Source organism: Typopeltis vanoorti, chromosome 26 (genome assembly GCF_054136105.1).
Source record: "Typopeltis vanoorti isolate ZY-2024b chromosome 26, IOZ_Tvanoo_1.0, whole genome shotgun sequence".
NCBI classification, from domain to species: domain Eukaryota; kingdom Metazoa; phylum Arthropoda; class Arachnida; order Uropygi; family Thelyphonidae; genus Typopeltis; species Typopeltis vanoorti.
In genome coordinates, this window is record NC_143574.1 from 31,275,687 (window position 1) to 31,298,287 (window position 22,601).

At 34.1% G+C, this 22,601-nt stretch overlaps 1 protein-coding gene across 1 annotated transcript in view; it reads right to left on the reverse strand.

Annotated features, from left to right (window-relative positions):
• The window catches only part of Ddx56 (putative ATP-dependent RNA helicase DDX56), a 178,339-nt gene that overhangs the window by 47,626 nt on the left and 108,112 nt on the right, over positions 1-22,601 (reverse strand). The window contains exons 9-10 of the mRNA XM_090414917.1: positions 16,198-16,308; positions 5,506-5,622 (exon numbers count right to left, since the gene is read on the reverse strand). Of these exons, the coding sequence (XP_090271043.1) occupies positions 5,506-5,622; positions 16,198-16,308 (228 nt within the window). The remainder of the gene's footprint in view (positions 1-5,505; positions 5,623-16,197; positions 16,309-22,601) is intronic.

Below are 22,601 nucleotides of genomic sequence, written 5' to 3' on the forward strand. Positions count from 1 at the left end.
ATCTCCCACCTGAAGATGATCACAACCATGCCCATGGCAGGATTTGAACCTCCAGCTTATTGGTTGGATATATGCTAACTGGACAATAGCTAGGTAAGCAGGCTTGAGCGGCCTGCCATCTAGTGTTTATCTTCCAATCTGGGTGTTACTTTTCACTTTAGCAACTGCTAATTCCTTATAAATCTCAGATCTGTTATGTAGTTCTACTCTCATGTTTAAGGAGATGCTTCCAAAACTTTAAAAAATGTAGTTTCTAAGATGAAAAGCCAAACGGCTATTTTTTTTTTCCTGGAGAAGTTAATTAAATTAAGGGGATAAAAATCCCTTATTATTTTACAGCCAGTATGCGAAACTCTAAGATTGAAAACTATGATCTAAATCATAATTTTCGATCTTAGAGTTTCACATATTGGCTGTAAAATAATAAGGGATTTTTATCCCCTTAATTTAACTGTAGTTTCTGTTTAGCAGCAATGAGAAATCTTATTTACTGACTCATTCTTAAAACATGGACACTCTTTTTTTGTGGACACTGTTTGCACTTGAATTAGTACATATAATTGCACCATTTTCCTCAAAACTTGTTAAGAACATAAAAACAGTTGCCATTAATGCAATCCACTTTACAACTCATTCATGCTATTTTAACTTTTCTGTGGTAACATTATCAAAAACACTAATATAAGTTTTCAACCTTTTGTAGATGATCACAGAAGTAAATTCTATGGTGGAATTCTGATACTTTTACACAAATGATCAATAAAATCTGGGTTGGAAAAAAAAACGTATAAGCAGAAAAGTATATTTATGAGGGTATGTGAAAGTCAAGTATTTATCTGCAGCGTTTTATTATTATTATTATTTTTTGTTTTGATTGTTCCCATACTGAATGTTCAAGCAGTTGTAAACACAAAACTTTCATTGTTATTTAAGTAGTATTTTTGTCACTTGATGAACCGGATTTCTTGCTGAATTAGCCAGGTGAACATGGCTTCTCCACTGATATGAAACAAAAGAAAAATGATCAAAGCATCATAGATATAGAGAAATTCACCAGATTTAACACATGAAGCATGTTTGTGTAGACAGACATGTTCAAAAGTAGTCAAACAAGTATCATTCACGAGAACAATAAAAAAAGTCCATGCACTTATTGACAGAGGGTGGCTATTGATGAGGAGACAAACCAAATTGAGATTACTTATGGTTTTAATTTGAAAGGTCATCATATTATATTAATGTTATAAAGCTTATTATCAGGCAGTACAGTTATATGTGTCAATGGGGCATTATATCAAGCGATACCTAGTCTTTATTTGAGTTGTAAGTCAGCAGTTAGAATTGAAGGAAGTACAGGAAGATGGTTTAATGTTAAATCTGAACATTACTATGTTGAAGTACAGACAAGCTGTACTTCAACATAGTAATGCAAAAGAAATTAAACTAGCAGAAAAATAAGTACCAGATTGACATAATAGGTGTCACCGAAACAAAGAAGACAAAAGTAGGTGAGAGTCTTCTAAAAAACAAACACAAGATGTTATATTCAGGCAATAATGATCAAAGAAAAGGAGGAGCTATAGTATTCTGATAAATATGAGGATAATCCTGAATGGCAGGCAACAGCAAGTAGTGTGAGGTGGATAAATATCAGAACAGGAAATTGGACAATGAAACTTATTTGTGCCTAATAAGGAAAGTGGAGGAATTTTTCAACACATTAGAGGAAAGCAGCTGATACAAAGGAAAAGTGGGTCCTTGTTGGTGTTCTAAACAGCAAAGTAGGTAGGAAATGATTACCAAATAAACAAAAATATTTTGGTAAAATTTGGAAAAAAAGAGGAAAGTTAATAATAATGGAAATTGCTGCTGGATTTCTGTTCAGGACATGGCTTAGTCATTACTAACACCATGTTCCAAAATTAAGATAGAGATAACAAATAAGAAAAGTCTCACTGACGATGTTATTGTTCACATAGGATGTGAAACAGGTAATGATCACCATTTAGTTATGAGCAGGATACAACTGAATATCATATTGAGAAGAGAAGGGTGTAAGAAAGTTTTAAAAAGAATCAAAGATGAGCATCTTTTAGAGGTGAACTGTTTCTTCAATAATACATGTATATTATTGAATAAAAAAAATGAAATACTGAAACAAGAACCAAACATTGGAGAGTTAGTGGCATACACTGAAGAAAACATTGAATGATTTAGCCAGAGAGACATGAGGTAATGTTGCTGCATGAAGAGAAAAATTCAAACTCCATTGTGGTCTAAGAAGTTAAAGAAGCAGTGAAGGAAAAGAAGAAAGTGTATATTAAAAGTTCCTGCCAAGTAAGTCAGCTTGTGAAAAGCACTATGCAAATCTAACTAAACAAAAGATATGGGATGACTTTGGCAAGAACATAGAAAAAAATATCAGGAAGGTGGCAAAATATTCTGGAGGCTATTGAAAAAACTTAGAAATAGAGGAAAGAGTACTGTGAAAGGAATCAGAGATGATAAAGGTAACATGAAAACTGAAGATAAAAGATATGTTAGATGCGTAGAGTACTTACTTTTGAAAGAGTGCAATATGAAACAAACACTAACAGATAGTGGTAGAAAACATTCAAGAGGAATGCAATCAGGAATACAATCAATACTTGAGGTAAAAATGGCCATCAAAAACCTGACATGTGGAATGGTACCTGAAGTAGATGTTTTATTTAGAAAAGCTGAAATACAGAGATATAAAACTTTTAATGTGGCTACACTGCATAATCTAGAAGGCCAGGTCAGAAGGTCAAATTTCAGATGACTGGAGTAGAGCTGTAATAGTACCTATCAATTAAAAAGTAAATAAAACTGAATATGTGAATTACAAAGAAATTTCCTTTGTGGTCCTTATAAGATTTATGCAAACATAACTGAGAAAAGACTAAGAAAAATTATGGAAGGGAAACTTAGAAAAGAACATGCTAGGTTCAGGCCAAATAGAAGTTGGTTGTAAAGATCAGATTTTTGCTTGAAGACGAACAGTTAAGAAATCATGGAATATAACAAGGCTCTGTATCTAAGTTTTGTAGATCTGAAAGAAATATGAAAGTACCTAAGAAAAAACTCTTCAGAATGATACAATTACATAGTGTAAATGGGACATTATATTGAGCAATACACAGTCTATGCCTGCATTACAAGTCAGCAGTTAGAATTGAAGGAGGTACTGGAAGATGGTTTGATGTTAAACCAGGTGTGAGACCAGGGTGCATTTTATCTCCACTGTTATTCATCATGAAGGAAAGCAGCATTATATCTGATATGAAAAAAAGGAGATGTTAATCTCAGCTCTTTATTTTATGCATATGATGTTCTACTCCTAAATAAATCCAGTACAAGTCTGTAAATCCAGTATAAGTACAATACTGGACTCCAAATTAACCTGACAGATAAGAAATCGATCTGGATGAAATTTGTTGATAGGAAGTTAGCAAAATAATGTTTTCGTACCCCCCCAGGATACATATCAGGAATATGATGATGTTAGGATGAATGGCCAGCTACAGCCAAGTAACCTGGCCTCACTGAAACATAATTAATGCTATGATAGGGTGGTTAATTCTGCTGACATAGTTGGCTTTGTCTGTCAGTTGTGCGTGTATATTCTCTGGTTGAATTCTGGCTGTCTAAAGGGATGAAAAACCTGAGTTTATAGGAGGAAATGCTCCCTCTGTATGAGACAGCCTAACTCACTTTCAATTGAAAATCTCCTGTAGATTCTTTGCATCGCATATGGGCAAATCTGGGAATTCCAGGCAATTCCAACTAAGAGGCATTGTCATAATAGACTGACTCAAAAAAGACTTCTTAGAATTGAGTTTTTTTTATGACTCGAATACATGAGGATTACTAAGGAGTTTTTTATGAATCATTGCAAAAAATTTAAAAACTTATACCAACTAGTTTTGCTCACACTCAACCAGTGTGAGGAATCATTGCAATGAAACGAATGAATTCATCATAACAAGAAGAACGTAGAGTTGCATGGCATGATCAGCTATCACCTGGTAAAGATTGAAGATTTTTGGAACAATTGAAATCTGATGTGTTATTAAAAGATCTAATGAAAGATTTCCAGATGTCATTCAGTACAAGTCCTTGGTTTCTGTTGGTAGACTTATGTGAATGGAAAAGTATTACAGGTTCTTTGAAAATTCCAGAGGAAAATTTTCTTCTAAATCAGCATAGCAGAAATATCTCAGTCTGTTGTATGGCTGATAGTTGAAGATGCCAAGTCAGACTAGAATTTTCCTTTCTTTTGTGCTCAGAAATTCTTTCTTTCTTTCTCACCTCAAAACTACCTTATGGGCCAAACCATAAGCTTGGAGCCACAATATGAGCAAGTATTCTACAAAGTCCAGGGTATTTGCAGAAGAGACATTGTCTTAGGAGGTATTAGAAGGCTGTAAATAGTTTGAATCAGTTTGAAAGTCACTCTGATATTATGATTCTTGACAAGATCAGCACTCTCAATACAGTAATCTACCATTTATCTGAACACTTCAGGAAGACAGTTTGCTGTTCTGATAATTGAAAGACTGGATAATGAAGTACATTTACTGTATCAAAAATTGGTTGAAATGCAGAATGTTGGTTAATCGAATGCTCATTGTTTTGAAGGTCAGATAAATGGTAGATTACTGTAGATTGATTGCCAATGTATGGGGTGGTGAATGAATCTCTGTCCTAGATATTCTGATTATGAAGGGACAGGTGGTCTGAAAATAAAATCTTGTTAACTGTTTTACTAGAATATCCATTAAGGACAAATCAATCAGAAAGTACTTTGAGTTCTGTCTTAAACTGATCTTCATATTGAAAATAGAAGCTGCTCAATTTTTGAAGGTGTGGTTAATGCCTAGCTTTTGAGAAGGTTAGTTAAGGGATGAAGCATGAAGACAGCACTCGGTGTGAGTAGGCTGTTTCTTCAATCTATCAATTCATTTAAACTTACAATTAATTTCACATTAGACAAATTCCCATTCCTAGATGTCCTCATCATCATAAAGAAACCTGATAATGGTGTCAGTTGTAGGTAAGCTAAACAAAATTATATGGAATGTCATTAATTTAATTCAGAGGAAAACTCCAAATTGATTTCAGTGGTTCATGAAATGAAGTACTAAAATTAATTTGGAGACTAAGTTATGAAATCAATGTGAAATGTTAATTTCAGAGCTAATGTGAAATGCATCTAACTATGAAGATACAATGTGCAACATATTAAAATATTTTTCAGACTTTGTACTACTGCTAACCAGCTAATCACTATCCAAATAAATGCACAGTAAATTTTATTAATGATGCTTATAAAGTCTAGCTACATATTTAGCAGTGAAACAGTCAGTTTTTCAAAATGTGTTCGACTAATAAATAAGTTTTAAATGCATTAAATAAACATAATATAAAATACCACATAAGTATTTTTATTTATTTATTTATTTTTTTTTATTTATAACATACCTTCCGACTCTGTGGATATACGAACCTACGTCTGTTGGAAAATCAAAGTTGATGACATTGGAAACAAATTGAAAATCAATTCCTCGTGAAACCCCGTATTCTTTATCCCTTCGGATTCTAATAAATAACAACGTTAAACATTTTCACTACCAAAATGCTACACAAATGCAAACCTTTAAACATAAGCAATTCTTTAAATGTTTCCAGTGAAAATTTATTTAGAAGTATACTACTAATAAAGTGATGTAATGATAACCTGTAACACTCCTGAAATATTTAATACTTCCAGCAAAATAGAATATGAAAACCATTTTCATGCCTTTTATGCTTTTAAAATTTGTGCCATTATGTGATAGTTTTCTGCATGCTGTGTTAGATGAAATAGAAAAGTACTTTTTTCTCCCATTATTTAGGATTTTTTGAAAAACTTCATGCTTGATTTTTGGTTTTAATTATTTTAGTAATTAAATTTTAATTATTTTATTAGTATTGTATTTTACATTATTTAATTTTATTCTTTAATTATAACAAAATAGACAGTGGAGTGTGTGGAATGGGGTGCCTTCCTATGGTGAGATTTTTTGGAAGTGTCATGCAATAAATAAATAATAATTATTATTAAATTATTAATAGAGGTCATTTCAGCATCAAATATGAGAGGAGACCTCTTCATAGCCATTAAGGCATGCACAGAACAGACCAGGGCTTCTAATTAATGTTCAATCCCACTTTCTCATCTTGGAGAAGATGGGAATAGGATATTTGGTCAGAAGAGATTCAGTGTCAGACTCAGAAAACATTGATTGATATCAGCCAGAATGGCATGTGGTTAAGTTGTTTGCAAAGGGCAGAAAAATCAGAACTTAGGAAGTTAAAGAGGTAGCCATAGAAACGATGAAAGTGTATACAAAGTGTTTAACAGATAAGTCAGCATACATAGAGAAAAATGCGAGAAAGGAAGCAACACGAGAGTAGCTAAAAAAGAGTCACGGGATGATTTCGGTTAGAATATAGAAGATAAATATCAAGGTGATAAAATGTTCTAGATACCATTGGAAATGCAAAGAGTATTTTAAAAGAGATTATAAAGATAATATAACTGAAGATAAATATATTCTAGATGTTTGGAGCAGTTAGTGACAGTGATGTCTTGAAATACTGTTAAATGATTTTGCTTTAAAGGATTTTGAAATGGCAATGGTGGCATTGCTGTTTCAACATACTTGTCCAGCCACTCAAATTTAAAGGAATTTAGTTCTTTTATACTTTAATTTCAACAGTGATATTTTGAGGATTTAATGCACTAAAACAGCTAATGTAATATTTCTCATATTGATGTTGCCTTCATTTGTCAAGCTATAAAATTGTGGCCACTAAATTTGCTTAAATCCAGACGTCTGTACCAGACATGTCTTAAATCCAGTGATGTCTGTACTGTCTAGTCCAGCCGTTCTCAATCTTTTACTCTGGAGGAACACTTGAAATAATTTTTAACTCGAAGGAAACTCCTGAATATTATTATCACATTTTCATATATATATATATATATATATAATTGAAATTAGGATTTACTCGGGATATATACATTTATAAAATTAATTTAACTGACTAGAACCCGAGAAAGTATAACAAAAACCTTCAATAAATCACGACTAGTTTCATTGGTGCTCCGACTTCTTCAGGTGAGAAAGAAAAAAAAATTCTACTTCTTTTTTATTAAGCTGGAAAGTCCATGTTTTTTTACCTTGTTATTTTTATAAGTCTTATGTTTTTTTCTTTCTCACCTGAAGAAGTCAGAGCACCGATGGAACTAGTCATGATTTATTAAAGGTTTTTGTTATACTTTCTCGGGTTCTAGTCAGTTAAATTAATTTTATAAATAAATATATATATATATATATATATATAAAAGATAAATTTAATGACTAGAGGCTGAGATACCAAAACAGAAAAATACTATTTATTATTTGATATTTATTATTGTGTTTCATCTTCTTAGAAGACTTTATCAGGTGCATAACATGAAAAGAGAATTACAAAAATATACATCACAAGAGAACAACACCTATAAATTAACTTGCAAACATATTACTAACATTTGAAGGCACTCTGGATGCCATGGTATTGTTTGGGCACATTCACATGGACATGATCTTGTGTATGCCACAGCTAGATAGCTGAAGAGTGACAATAAGATAGGTTACAGCTGAGGTTAGTATTAAAACGGACAGGATTGAAGGACCATTTCTGTTGATTCCACAATTTTTTTTCTCCAGTTCATCATAGCATCTAAAAATGTTTTCTGATTTGTTCCAAATCACTGAATGAGTGACAGAAACTTCATTGTTAGGTTGAGCAGAATTAAGGATTTGATTAGATAGTGTGCTAGCTCTAATCCTGCTATACATGATGTCTTTCATATGTTCTTCCATACACAACTCAATGGATTTCTCTGTCTGACCAAAATAGGGCACAGTGCAGTTACACCAAAGATGGTAAACTCCAGGATACTTTATGCTGTCATGTTTCGGTTCAGGTGTACTGAGTATGAAACAGAATTTGGATAGAGGAGCAAGGAAGTGTGGATTTTCAATTTCTTGAAAATTTTAGCTAACCTTGGTGAAACAGAGCTGATATATGGTAAAGATATAAAGCCTTTTACATCATTACTATCTTCAGTACAGTGAGCAGGTGGATTAAATTGCAGCTTATGAACAGTCTGTTTAGGATAACCATTTTTCTGAAACTGGAATTCATGTAGAAATGATGCCAAGTTTTTAGGGCAGATAATGATGAGATTGCACATGAAGATATCTATTGGTATGTATGGGTTTTCTATAAATCTAGATCTTCAGTTTGTCCGACACATAAGTGAGTTTCACATCCAGGAATGGGAGAGAACCATTAACTTCCAATTCTGAGGTAAATTGTATTTTTGGGATGGTTCAGGAACTCCTTTAAAGAATCTGGTCCATGGCTCCAAATTAAGAAAACATCATCAATATACCTTTTCCATAACCTTGGCTTTAATGGGAGGGAATTGATTGCTTTATTCCTCCAAGCTTTCTAAATATAAATTTGCTAATATAGGAGATAACAGGTTGCCCATGGCCAAGCTGAAGTTGTGTATATAAATAGCATTTTTAAAAAGAAAGTAACTAGAATTTATTAGATGGGTCATGAGTGACATAACTTTTTTGATAACTTATCTTTTAAAAAAATTAAAACCTCTTTTGTAGGTAAAGAGGGAAATAACAGAAACTTGCTATAATTTCATATTTTGAAGATGTATATCTTTAACAATTGAAACAAAGTTCTGAATTCTTGAGAAAGGAGGGGGTCGAGCATATTAAATTTTTTGAAAGCTTGTATATGGGAGAATCAATGCCTTCTATGATGGGTCTTAGTGGGGTGTTTTCCTTATATGTTCTAGGCAAGCCATATGATGAGAGGACAAAGAGATAATCTTAAGTCTCTCCAGGAAATTCTGTAGTAGTAGTTCTTAAGAGATTGTTAATACGATTACGAAGTTCATGAGTTGAATCCCTTTCAAGGATTGAGTAGGTGTAATGGCCTTTTTAAGGACATTACATTTAATTAAAACAGCATACCATTAACATTACAATAAAATGTAATGGACATTACATTTTAAGGTAATCCATTATCTTTATTAAGAATATTCTTTTCAACATTAGAAAGATGGTAACTGGATTTGTTAATAATAGTTACCATCTTATCAGGAGAGAGCTGAAATTTTTGGTTAATTTTTGCTGTTCTAACTTTAAAGCCTCAAATTTTCTAATTAATATAGCTTTGTTAGTATTCTGAACATTAGATGCTTGTGAGTTGATAATTTCTCTTACAGTATTTGTTGCCAAGTATTGGTATATAAAGTTTGTTCAGTTGCAGAAGATAAAAGAAACTTTAAGGGAGTACAAATGTGCTAAATTACATTTAGTTTCAAAAACTCTTTCATTCATTTTTTTTTTTTTTTTGCTCTATAATATATTCTTTTATAATCTTTTTTGTTTCGATGGTTTATTTGAATGAAATAATTTAGGACACATATTGCATTCTTTGAAAAAGCATTTGACAAAGTTAAAAGAAACATATTATTTAACATATTAAGAGAAAGACAAATACCAAATATCCTAAAAGCTATCACAAGTATATACGAAAATAATCAAATACAAATAAGATTAAATCACGAGCTATCATATACAAGAGAGATAAACCAAGGGGTCCGACAGGGATGTCCCCTCTCAGCAACTCCTTTTAATATCTAATTAAATGAAATAATAATAAAATGGAGTAAAAATTTACATCAAAGAATTAAACTTTCACCTACAGTTAACTTAAACACTCTCCTCTTTGCAGACGACCAAATAATAATTACACATTCTGAAGATAACTTACAGAAAGCTATTTTAAATCTAAATGAGATATCCAAAGATTATGGTATGATAATATCAACGGAAAAATCAAAAACTATGGCCTTTAAAGGACAAGATCCAGCAAGAACTAAAATAGTAATAGATAACAAGATCTTAGAACAGGTGAATTCATTTAACTACCTAGGATGTACGATCACATATGAAAATGAAAAAGATATAAACGTAAAAATTGCAAAATATTTAAAAATAACAGGTGTAATTAACTCTATATTTAAACCAAACCTAGTTAAAAACAAACCAGGCTAAAAGTATACAATACATTAGCCTTACCGGTCTTAATGTATGGAAGCGAAATCTGGACAATAAAACAAAAAGACAAACAAAGATTAACAACAGCAGAAATGAAGTTTATGAGAAAAACTGCAAAGTATACCCTATTTGATCACAAAAGAAACAAAGATATTATGAAAGAATTAAACCAAGAACCAGTAATAGAAAAAATTAAAAAATATAAACATAAATGGATGGAACACGTTCAAAGAATGAAAACAGAAAGACTACCAAAACAAGCCTTAAAGTACAAGCCATTAGGAAAAAGAAAACCAGGATATCCTCTTAAACGATGACTTCTAAGGCCAGAACAGGCCATGCTAGGCCTAAATCCTTGATACGTATGATGATGATGAAATAATTTAGGAACAAGATCATGGAATTTTCAATATTTCAGAAATACTAGCCTGCCGATAAGTCCAATTCTCTGTGACATTTTCTGTAAATCTGTGATACTTTTGTAGGCTGCCTCATCATAAAGGCTAGAAATTTGATGCTATGGATTTATTTGGCTATATGATATAACTAAATAAATTTAATGACCAGAAGCCAAGAGATACCAAAACAGAAAAATACTATTTATTATTCATGCCTACAACTAGTTTCATCTTCTTTGAAGACTTCATTGGGTGCATAACATGAAAAGCAAAATATTTGTAGGCATTCTAGACGCCATGGCATTGTTGGGAATGTTCATGCAAGCATGATGTCATATATATGCCCAAGTTGGAAAGCTGAAGAGTGAAAATCAGATAGGTTATAATAGTGATAATTAGTTTTGAACAGGTTAAAACTGAATATCATATTGAGAATTGTGTAAAAAAGTTTTAAAAATAATCAAAGTCAAGCTGCTTTCAGAGGCTCAAACATTGAAATATTATTTAAAAAAAAAAAAAAAAAAAAGCAAGCCTTGGAGACTAATTGCCAAACTCTGTGAAAAAAAAAAAAAAAAAAAAAAAAAAAAAAGTGATTCAGCCAGGGAAGCATTTGTTGAAGTTGTCTGCAAGGATAAGGAAATTAGAGCTCTGTAGTGGACGCAGGAGGTTAAAGTGGCAGTCATAGAAGAAAGCATACTGAAAGTTTCTAGCAAGTAAATCAACATGTGTTCTGAGAGGATACAGAGAAAAATGTAAGGAAGCAAATTAATGTGTAAAACAGATAAATAAGTCATGGGAAGACTTTGGTAAGAATTTTGGAGTGGAGGATATTTAGTGAACATTGTTGGTTCATAACACTGCTGAAAGAATTTTTTTTTTGCTACTAATACTGAGTTATCTAGATTTAAGTAAAATATGTATATGTTTCCTTACAGGAGAGAGAAGACCAGAAAATGTTAATATTGATGATAATATTGAAAATGTGGTGGTGGAAGGTCAGAACATAGTATACCTAAATAAGGAAATAGTGTGCCTACATATAGTCCTTCATAGGTGACAAAGTGCAGCAAGACAACCTTCAGCATTAACGTATCACCTAGAATGATGTAGTTTGTGGAACTATGCTTTTAGTTTGATGGGTGGAAGGATTTGTATGCGGATAGACTGCACATGAATGGATTCAGAGTTAGATGTCTAGAGAGTTTGTTCACTGAGAGCATGGAAGTGCAAACTTGGCTTTGGCTGAGGAAGATCCTTCAGCTCCTCACGTCACCGATGGAAATCGAACCTAGGACACTCCTTCCCCAGGCATATGGTTGCGAAGCGCACAGCCACTAGGCTAACTGTGTGGACCAAAAAAACCACGGAGAATCAAACCACGGTCTCCCACGTGACACTAACCACTATACTACCGAGGACTTTGCATAAAAGAGGATCTAAGTCTGTGATAGCAAATTATAGACCAATCAGTATCTCAGGAGTATGTAGTAAAAGTACTGGAAAAGTTGGTCAAAAAGAGAATTCAGGAATGGATGGATAAGAATATAATACTCTATAAGAGGTAGCATAGATTTGTGAAGGGTCAGTAATGCTTAGTAATTTACCCACTCTTTATAATAGAGTAACAGTTGAGTTGGATAAAGGGAATGGCTACACAACGATACTGCTGGATTTTGCACAGGCATCTGACAGGGTACCACATAAGACTCTGTCACTCAAACTAGAACGAATGGGGATGGATACGAAACTGTTGATATGTATACAAGAGTGGCTGATGAACAGATACCAAAAAAGTAGTATATGGAGGAGCAGAATCCAGGAGAAAGCAGATGAATAGTGGTGTGCTGCAAGTTCTGTGCTTGAACCACTCTGTTTAATTTGTACATAAATGATATAGGAAATAAACTAAAGGAAGTATTCAGTTGTTTGGTGATGATACACAGTTGAATAGGGTAATAGTTGATCAAAGTGATGTAGAGAACTTGCAAGATGATTTAAATAGGTTGACAGTATAGACAAAACATAATAGATGTGAATTTAATGTGGAAAAGTGTCAAGTTATGTATTTTGAGATAAAAAGATGACAAGCTGGTTACCACATTCAGGGAACTGTACTTCTAGAAATCGATGAATCCAGTAATTTGGGGGGGTAGTAGTAGTAGTAGTAGTAGATAGAGAGTTGAAGTTAAATTAGAGAGCATATTGCTAAGGTAGCCAGGGTAGCTCACAGGATTACTTGGTTATTGAAGAACACTAACAAGCAAAGATAAGGGAGTTATCATTCTTTATATATCCACTCCAGATTACTGTGTTCAAGGTTTCTTGGGGATGAGGAAATGGTGGAAAAGATTAAGAGGTGAATGGTCTGTGGAATGCTCTCTATGTAGATAGATTGAGGGTTTGTGACTTGCAAAAGTTGGTTGATAGCCAAAAAAGAGGAAACATGATAGAAAGACTTAAGTTACTTAAAGGATTTTATAGAATTAATATAGAGGAAATATTTCAGCACTTGGCTAGGCCAAGACAAGAGGTTATCCCTCAAAACTGGGTAAGAGTGTGCTTAGCAAAGGTGTAAGGACATTTTCACTTGGATAGTGGTGAATGAATGGAATGGGTTGCCAGAGTTAGTTGTGAGAATTTTGTCTGTCAATGGATTCAAGGAGAGGTATAATAGATATTATGTGGATAGTTTGGGTCAGCCATTTCATGGGGGTACGCATGCAGTAATAATAATAATAATCTTATATTATTAATCCCACTGTGGACATGGATGCTCGTGATTGTCTGTGAAAATACAAGTGGTGGTCGGCGGTAGATGGCATTGGTGTAGTTGTGGTCAGTTGGTGATTGAATGGTGAAGACAGAGTTGTAGAGCAGATACCCTCCCTCGATGAGTACTTGGACTCCCTGAAGGTGTCAAATAATAATAATATATTAATATCAGGAAGAGGGCAAAATATTCTGGAGAATATTAAAAGAGCTTAGAAATAGAGGAAAGAACACCACAGTAGGAAACAGAGATGCGATGAAAACTGATGAAAAAGATATCTGACATAATTACTTTGAAAGATCAGCTAAGCTAAGACCATTTTTTATTCCTATATAGGGAGTAGGTGAGGCTGTTTTAGCCCTATCTAACTTTTTAGAGACTGAGTAGGCAGTTCAATCTCCCCTGGTAGCCAATCAGAGATAGCTGGCCCAAGGCTATCGCTAATTAAGCAGCCCACAGTGAAGAAACAACTCAACAAATGCCACCATCTCATGGTGGTGGCACTTGTTGAGCAGATGGACCCTAACTCTAACACAATATTTTTCATGTCTGAAATAGTGTGGGTTCTACGGTCAATTTTCTTGAGTTTATGGGACGAAAACCTGAGTTTCCGGGAGGAAAAACCCACTTGTCCGTGCTAGAAATCATCTAACTTGGGAACCAATCGAAAAAAGGCTTAGTAAAAGTTCCTCTAGTTGGCGACTAGACTTGAACTCAAAGTCTATCTTTGGGTGGTTTAGCACTGAGGAGTGCAAACATCGCTTCCACTGAGCTACACAGGCTTAGTGAATGAAATAAGAAGTGACTGAACAGTGGTAGAAGATAGTTGAGAGGAATGCAATCAGAAGTACATCTCAATAGTCGAGAGAAAAAAGCCATCAAATACCTGAAATGTGGAAAGGCAGCTGGAGTAGATGATATTTGGCCAGAAATACTCAAATATGAAGGTATAAAAAGTGGCTACACTGGATAACTCATATGGTCTGTTGATTACAGATAAGGTCAAATATTACTGATGACTGGAATCTCTGTCTTATAGATTCCACAAAAAACAATGTTAGAATTACAGAGGAATTTTTCTTACTGAATGATTGTTCCAGGTAAGATTTATGCAAGCACACTTAAAAAGAGACTAAGAGAAATTGCAGAAGGGAAACTTTGAGAATAATAATCTGGGTTCAGGACAAATAGAAGTTGACAGGATTAGATTTTCACTTTAAGACAAATAGCTGAGAAATCATGTGAATATACAGCAATAGTGTTTATTGAGTTTTGTAAATATAGAAAAGCAAATGATAAGGTGAATATGGATGCATGAGAAAAGCTGTTCAAAATGCCACAATTATATGGTGTAAACAGGATCGCATTATGAAGAAAAGCAGCATTAAACCTATATCAAAACTGGAGGTTTAAATTTAGCTTTTTTATGCAGATGATGTTGTACTCCTAAACAAATCCAGTATAAGTCTGAAGGATTCCCTAACAAAATTGAATAACAGCTGCAATAAATTCAGTATGAAATTTATCAGTAAAAAAAGAAACATTGAAAATATCAGATGCATCTTGAATGGAAGACCTATAGAACATTTCAGCTGTTTAGGTACAATTTTTATAGAAGATGACATGCTAAATATAGAAAGCCAACAGAATTAGCAAAAACAGCATGGTAGGAAGTCACCTGAATAAATTTAAATGGCATAAGAAAAATTAGTCAAAACACTAAGCTAGGTGTATTCAAGAAAATTTAAACCAATTTTAACTTATGGATCTGGGTGCTGGGTTAGAAATAAAACACTCAATCAAATGCTCAAGACTATAGATAAAAAAGAGTTATGAGAAACATTTGGAGTGAACAGATGGAATCAATCAATTAAAGAACCATATTAAAATGAGGATATAAAGGAAGGAACTTGACATTGTTATTAGTATTCAGGAATGTGTGAGTAGAACTCTGGTGTTATGGTCATTTAAACAGATTAGGTGAGGTTAGCAGAACAAGTGTTTTCTGCCAGAATGTCAGGGAAAAGATCGAGAAAGGACTAAGACCTAAGTAGACTGATTCACTAAAAAGTGTGAGACAGTAAAAAGAGGACCAAAATATAATATTGATGATACTGGAATCCTGACTAATTAATCTGGAAGAAAACTGTTGATAGGCAGTTGGTAATGAAGAACACCTTTCATGTAATACTATTATAATATCCTGCACAGTCCCCGAGGCTACATATCAGGAATGATTTTCCCATGGTGATGACAAGCTATTGTGTGATGCAATAATGAAAATGATTAAATCATCTTCTTACTATAATATATGCATAGCAAATGTAATCTTGCATTCACTGACATGCTAGTGAATTTATTTGGCATTCCTCCTTTAAGTTTCAGTGATTTTGTTTGAGATGGACAGTTTTTGCACCATTATACTATTCCTTATACACAACCTCAAATGCTTTACAAACTACTATGACAGTACTAAATAATAAAATTTGCATTATTACTAGCTGAGTTTTTCCTGCTCTTCTAGCATCGAACACCTTTTTTGCTAACCTTTCATATTCTAGTCTGTTGAAGTGATGACCATATAACATAGTTATTTTTTCTAATATCCTCATTTTTAGTATGCTTCTGCCACTGATGCCATCTGGAGATTGAGAGGGACATGGAACTTGTGTGAGGCCGTTGTATGGACCACAACCTGAACTTTGGTTGTGGTCCATTTTCAAGAACTCTACTACACTAGCTTTTAATTATAATAAAATTATAATTATTTTATAATATCTATCAAAGAAACTGACAACAGGTTTGTTTAACTAAATCTTACCTTTTTGTAGTTTGTTTATTTGCTCTTCTTGAAGGATTATCCACTGACTTTTCATCTGATGCTATAATAATATCATAGAGGCCATTGTTGAACTGACTTACAATGTGACACCTGATATATAAAATAAAAACAAATCTACTTTGAAACTTAAGAGTTTTTTTTTTTTTTTTTTTTAAATCTAATATCAATAAAGAGGATGGGTAAACATGGAAATAAAACTCTTTGATTGCTACATTTTCCAAAATACTTTACAAAGTTATCCACTGCACCCATTATGCCTTTTGGACAACAAATAGATAGTCTGAACAAATTACATGTTTGTTTAATTTGCCTTAAAATTTGTATTAAATGAACATGGACTTATAACTTCATTGTTATTGTTATGAGACCATAAGCTTTTTAATAACGATCACACAAATAGCCAACCGGTTTTGCTAGCTGCTGACTAGCTTTCTCTGTGCGAATACAAAAATTAAATGAATACAGAAACGGTAGTAACTGTAAAGCAGCTCCATGTGTGGTGTAGCATGTATGCGTTCGGATGCTTCAGTCAGTATCAAGTACATGACTAAACGTCATGGTTTTTCGTGAATTGTAGTTCTGTTGAGCTGAGAGAATAGATGAAGTTTTTCCATATATCTTTAAGAATAATACCCTGATTTCTATTTAAATTATTGCCTGTACATAATACTACTGCTGCTTCTTTGAAAGTTCTGTGTCTATAATCATGTTCGATGTAAGGCATAGAGCTGTTTTTCCAGTCTATAACGTGGTTAGAAGTTGAAAAATGATGAGCTAAACCTGATAAAATGATTCTGTTGTGATTGACATCCCCCACATGTTCTTTCTGTCTTATTTCAAGACTTCTAGAAGTCTGTCCAATATAGGAAAGGCCACATGTGCATGGAATTTCATACACTCCTGGATATTTAAAAAATGGGACCTTATCTTTAGGTGATCTTAAGATCTGTCTGATCATGGTAGTTGGTTTGAAAACCACTCTGATGTTATGATCTTTTAATATTCTTGCTAATTTCGTCGACACTGTACTAACACATGGTATTACTGCTTTGGACACATATTGGGACACAGTTTCACGTTGCTGAAGGTTATTTTTAAACAGAAATTTTTTTGAAATGTTTGTAGGGTAACCATTTAGAGATAGAGTATTCATGATTTGAGACAGTTCTAACTGTACATCTTCTTTTGAAATAAACTTTTCGGCTCTATTGCGTAGCATTCATTATGCTCTGTTTCTGTGACTTATGATGGTTTGACAAATAATGTAGATATCTTCCTGTATCCGTGGATTTCTTGTAGATGGAAAGTAGGAAAATTGTTATCTTGTTTCTTAACCAGTATGTCCAGAAAGGTTAGTTCTTTGTTCTTTTCAAGTTCCATAGTAAATTTGATCTTATTGTGTAGTGAGTTGATTTTATTAAGAAACACAAGTAGGTTTTCCATATTATCTTTCCAAAGGATGAAGATGTCATCCACGTATCTCCACCAAATCGAAGGTTTGGGAGAAATGTTAGAGAAAATATAATTTTCAAATTTTTCCATAAACAGGTCTGCACATGGTGGTGATAAGGGGCTGCCCATGGCTAGTCCTTCTAATTGTTGGTATACTATGTCATTAACTTTGAAGAAACTGGATTTGAGACAATGATGAAACAACTGGGTGATGTAATAAAAAATTTAGTTTAATCCTTTATCCAAGTGTGAGCAAACAAAGTTTGCACCTGAAAGTATCTTCAGGACTGGAGTAAGGTGGTACAACACCAGGACACTCCTTGTAAAGGTGGAGCAAGCTACCAACACTCCTATCTCAGTATCTCCCATAATGCCAAACACATCTCCTTGCAGATATGTCTAATGTTATGCATTAAGGGAAGGGCCACAACCCAGACTAGTTTCGACCTTTATTGAGGTCTCTTCAGTGGGAGCCAGGCCCAAGTGGAGATATCAGGCAGAAGCATTAGCAGGTCATCTCTACCTATGGGAGTTGCCAAATGGTGTGCCACCCTTTTTTTAATAAATTACTCTGGATTTAGAGAAAGATGTTGAAAGTTTATTTTTCACTTGGTTAGAGTATAACAAATTTAGTTTAATCCTTTATCCAAGTGTGAGCAAACAAAGTTTGCGCCTGAAAGTATCTTCAAGGACTGGGGTAAGGTGGTACAACACCAGGGCACGCCTTGTAAAGGTGGAGCAAGCTACCAACACACCTATCTCAGTATCTCCCATAATGCAAAACACATCTCCTTGTGGATATGTCTAATGTTATGCATTAAGGGAAGGGCCACAACCCAGACTAGTTTCAACCTTTATTGAGGTCTCTTCAGTGGGAGCCAGGCCCAAGTGGAGATACCAGGCAGAAGCATTAGCAGGTCATCTCTACATATGGGAGTTGCCAAATGATGTGCCACCCTTTTTCAATAAATGGGAGATACTGAGATAGGTGTGTTGGTAGCTTGCTCCACCTTTACAAGGCGTGCCCTGGTGTTGTACCACCTTACCCCAGTCCTGAAGATACTTTCAGGCGCAAACTTTGTTTGCTCACACTTGGATAAAGGATTAAACTAAATTTATTATACTCTAACCAAGTGAAAAATAAACTTTCAACATCTTTCTCTAAATCCAGAGTAATTTATTAAAAAAAAAAAAAAGGGTGGCACACCATTTGGCGACTCCCATAGGTAGAGATGACCTGCTAATGCTTCTGCCTGGTATCTGCACTTCGGCCTGGCTCCCACTGAAGAGACCTCAATAAAGGTCGAAACTAGTCTGGATTGTAGCCCTCCCCTTAATGCATAACATTAGACATATCTGCAAGGAGATGTGTTGCATTATGGGAGATACTGAGATAGGAGTGTTGGTAGCTTGCTCCAACTATTACAAGGAGTGCCCTGGTGTTGTACCACCTTACCCCAATCCTGAAGATACTTTCAGGCGCAAACTTTGTTTGCTTACACTTGGATAAAGGATTAAACTAAATTTATACTCTAACCAAGTGAAAAATCAACTTTCAACTGGGTGATGTCTTGAGTGAAGAGATCCTTTAGAATGTTAACAACCTCATCGACCGGTACGTTTGTAAATAAGGATACTACATCTAGACTTGCCATAATGTCAGTTTGTGATATTTTAACTGTCTTAAGTTTTTCAACAAACTGTTGAGAGTTTTTAATACAAGTGTCTGTTTGTCGAATTTTTCCTTTTAGCAAGTTTGCAAGATGTTTGGCTAGTAGGTAAATAGGTGAGGATCTTCCATCTACAATTGGACGTAGCGGAACATCTTGTTTATGTATTTTAGGTGCTCCATAAAGGCGAGGTGTAATGGGGTGCAAGGTTTTTGAGTTTTCTTTTTAATTCATCTGGCCAACCGGTCATATTGCAAATTAGGAAGTTTGTCTCAAGGTGGTTAGTCATGATAGGATTTTTGTTGATAATTTTGTATGTGGCACTGTCTGACAGTAAGTAGTTAATCTTATTAAAATAATCCTTCGAGTTAAGAATGATGGTGGAATTCCCTTTGTCTGCTTTGGTAATTATGATATCTTTGTTGTTACATAAATTACGAATGGCTTTTCTATCATATGGAGTAGTATTAGGTTCTGGTGGTTTTGCCGTAGCAAGAATAATCGTACTCTCGAATCTAATGATATTAGCTGTAGCCTCTGGAAGAGGGTAAAAACGTTTTTCTATTCCACATATGAAGTCCATTTTTGGAATGTAATTCGGGGTGATTGAAAAATTGAAACCTTTTTTCAGGATTTCGGATTCATGATTTGAAAGCCTGTAAACAGACAAGTTAAAAATCACTTTGTTGTCTGAGAGACTGTGGTGAGACTGGTATTTTTTCTTGTATAGTACATCAAATTTTTTAATTCATGTAGCTTTACTAGACTTGAAAGTTTTTTCATAGCTACGATGTAACAAGTTGTCTATGTTATTCCAAGTCATGGACTGTTTATTTTATTCACAATCTGGTTTTGCAATTAACATATTCTTCAGAGCTGTATACATTTTCACAAACAATTTACCCCTTATTCAAGTTTAATCCATATCTTCCTTCACAATTTTTTAGTGACAATGGATTGAAGTATTTGGAACTGTAATAATATCACAGCAAAAAAATCAAGACCTACAGATGCTATTTCACTCATGGCAGATGTGTTAGGGATAATACACACAGCTAGAAATGATTTTCCCTTTCTTGTTTTTATGAAATGCAACTGGGGTATCAGTTTTTTAAATACTATCTTTCCAGTATAAAAATGCATGATTTGAATTTTTTTGGGGGCTGCATAACAGAGCATCAAGCACAGAACACTAAAGACACTCATGGAACATTAAGTATGAGTCATGATATTTTTTGGACTGGATTTGAGGTCTGTCAGCCTGGTTGGTCAGGCAGTTAACATGCCCACTCTCCAACCAACAATCTGTAGGTTCAAATCTAAGTGTGGGTATGGATGTTTGCAATTGTCTTTCAGGTAGATGAATTTTCATTAACTAGTATGAGACCCCCCCCCCCCCACTGATGCTGCTAATTGTTCTCTAGAGTAGGATTTCTGGATTATGCAAAATATAAATAAAATAATCAGCAGCAGCAAAGCAACAAAATAAATGAAAAAACACATGCACACACAAAAAATAGTAAAAATAAAAAAAATCCTTAGCATGCCCATGGTAATGTACTTAGGGATCACAACCTTTCATGGGAGGGAGACACAAAAAAAAATAATTAAGTTTTGAGGCATTTTAATATCATATCAACTGATTACAAGATTATAGGATATTGATTACAAGATAAGAATGCAAAACTAATAAAAAAATTAAAAAGTAAAAAAAAAAAAAAAATGCTGGCCTGGTTGGCCAAGTGGTTAGCATACCAGCTCTCCAAACAACAGATTTGACTCTCACCATGGACATGGATGTTTGTAATTATCTCTAGGTGGAAGATGAAGTTCATTGCTTGGTGTGAGACCAGTATCATGCTTGGTCTCTAGAACACAGTTTATGGACTATGTAAGAAATAATTTAAAAATGGAAAAAAAATATTCATAGTCCCCAACCATGGTACAAAAACATACTATGAGTATGTAACCTTTTGAGGGTAGGACCAACATAAAAAAAAGCTAGACTTTAATCTGACTAGATGTAAGACTTGCATGATACACTGATACTAGAGTATCTGGTTATAGATCTCAGTCTTTATTTGAGTTGTAAGTCAGCAGTTAGAATTGAAGGAAGTACAGGAAGATGGTTTAATGTTAAATCTGGTGTGAGACGAGGATGTACATTATCCCCTCTGTTATTCATTATCTATATGGATCACATTATGAAGGAAAGTGGTATTAAACATGATATCAAAATTGGAGATGTTAATGTCAGCTCTTTGCTTTATATGGATGATGTTATACTTCTAAATAAATCCACTACAAGTTTGCAAGATGCCCTGACTAAATTGAATAACTGTCGTAATAGATATGGTATGAAGGTCAGCAATAAAAAGACAAAGACAATGAAAATAGGCAGAATCATTGAAAATGTCAACTGTGTTGTGAATGGAGAACCCGTGGAACAAGTAAAACATTTCAGCTACTTAGGCACGATTTTTAGTGAAGATGGTAAATTAAATATAGAAATAGACAACAGAATTAGCAAAGCTGGTATAGTGGGAAGTCAATTGAATAAATTCATATGGAATAAGAGAGAAATTAGTTGGAACACTAAATTAGCTGTATACAAGACAGTGTTCAAACCAGTTTTAACTTATGGATCTGAGAGCTGGGTCAGAAGTAAAACACTTGACCAAAGACTAGAGACCGCAGATATGAGAGTTCTGAGAAAGATTAGAGGCGTGAACAGATGGCATCAATGGCAATATCATATTAAAAACGAGGATATTAGGAAAGAACTTGACGTTGTCAGCATCCAGGAATGCGTTAGCAGAGTAATCTCAGGTGGTATGGTCACCTAAACAGAATGAGCGAAGAAAGATTAGCAAAACAAGTGTTCTCTGCCAGGTTGGCAGCAGAACAACCCAGAGGAAGACCAAGATATAGGTGGATTGATACGGTACAAAGTGCCTTAGATGATAGAAATATAAGATCTGATAATGTCGGAGTCTTGACAAGTAACAGACTGATTTGGAGGAAAATTGTAGATAGGAAGTTAGTGATGATGTAATTTTTTTCATGTAGTACTATCATATCCTGTACACCCCTTGAGAGTACATGGCAGGAATTTGATGATGATGATGATGCTCTAGTTCCTGTTCATATTTCTAAGTTCAATTTGTAGATGTGTTAGATCATGCAGTGTATATTATTGATTTCTTGTCAAGGACAGAAAATTAGCCCTTATTTTACTACTTTGCAATGACGCATTCACAC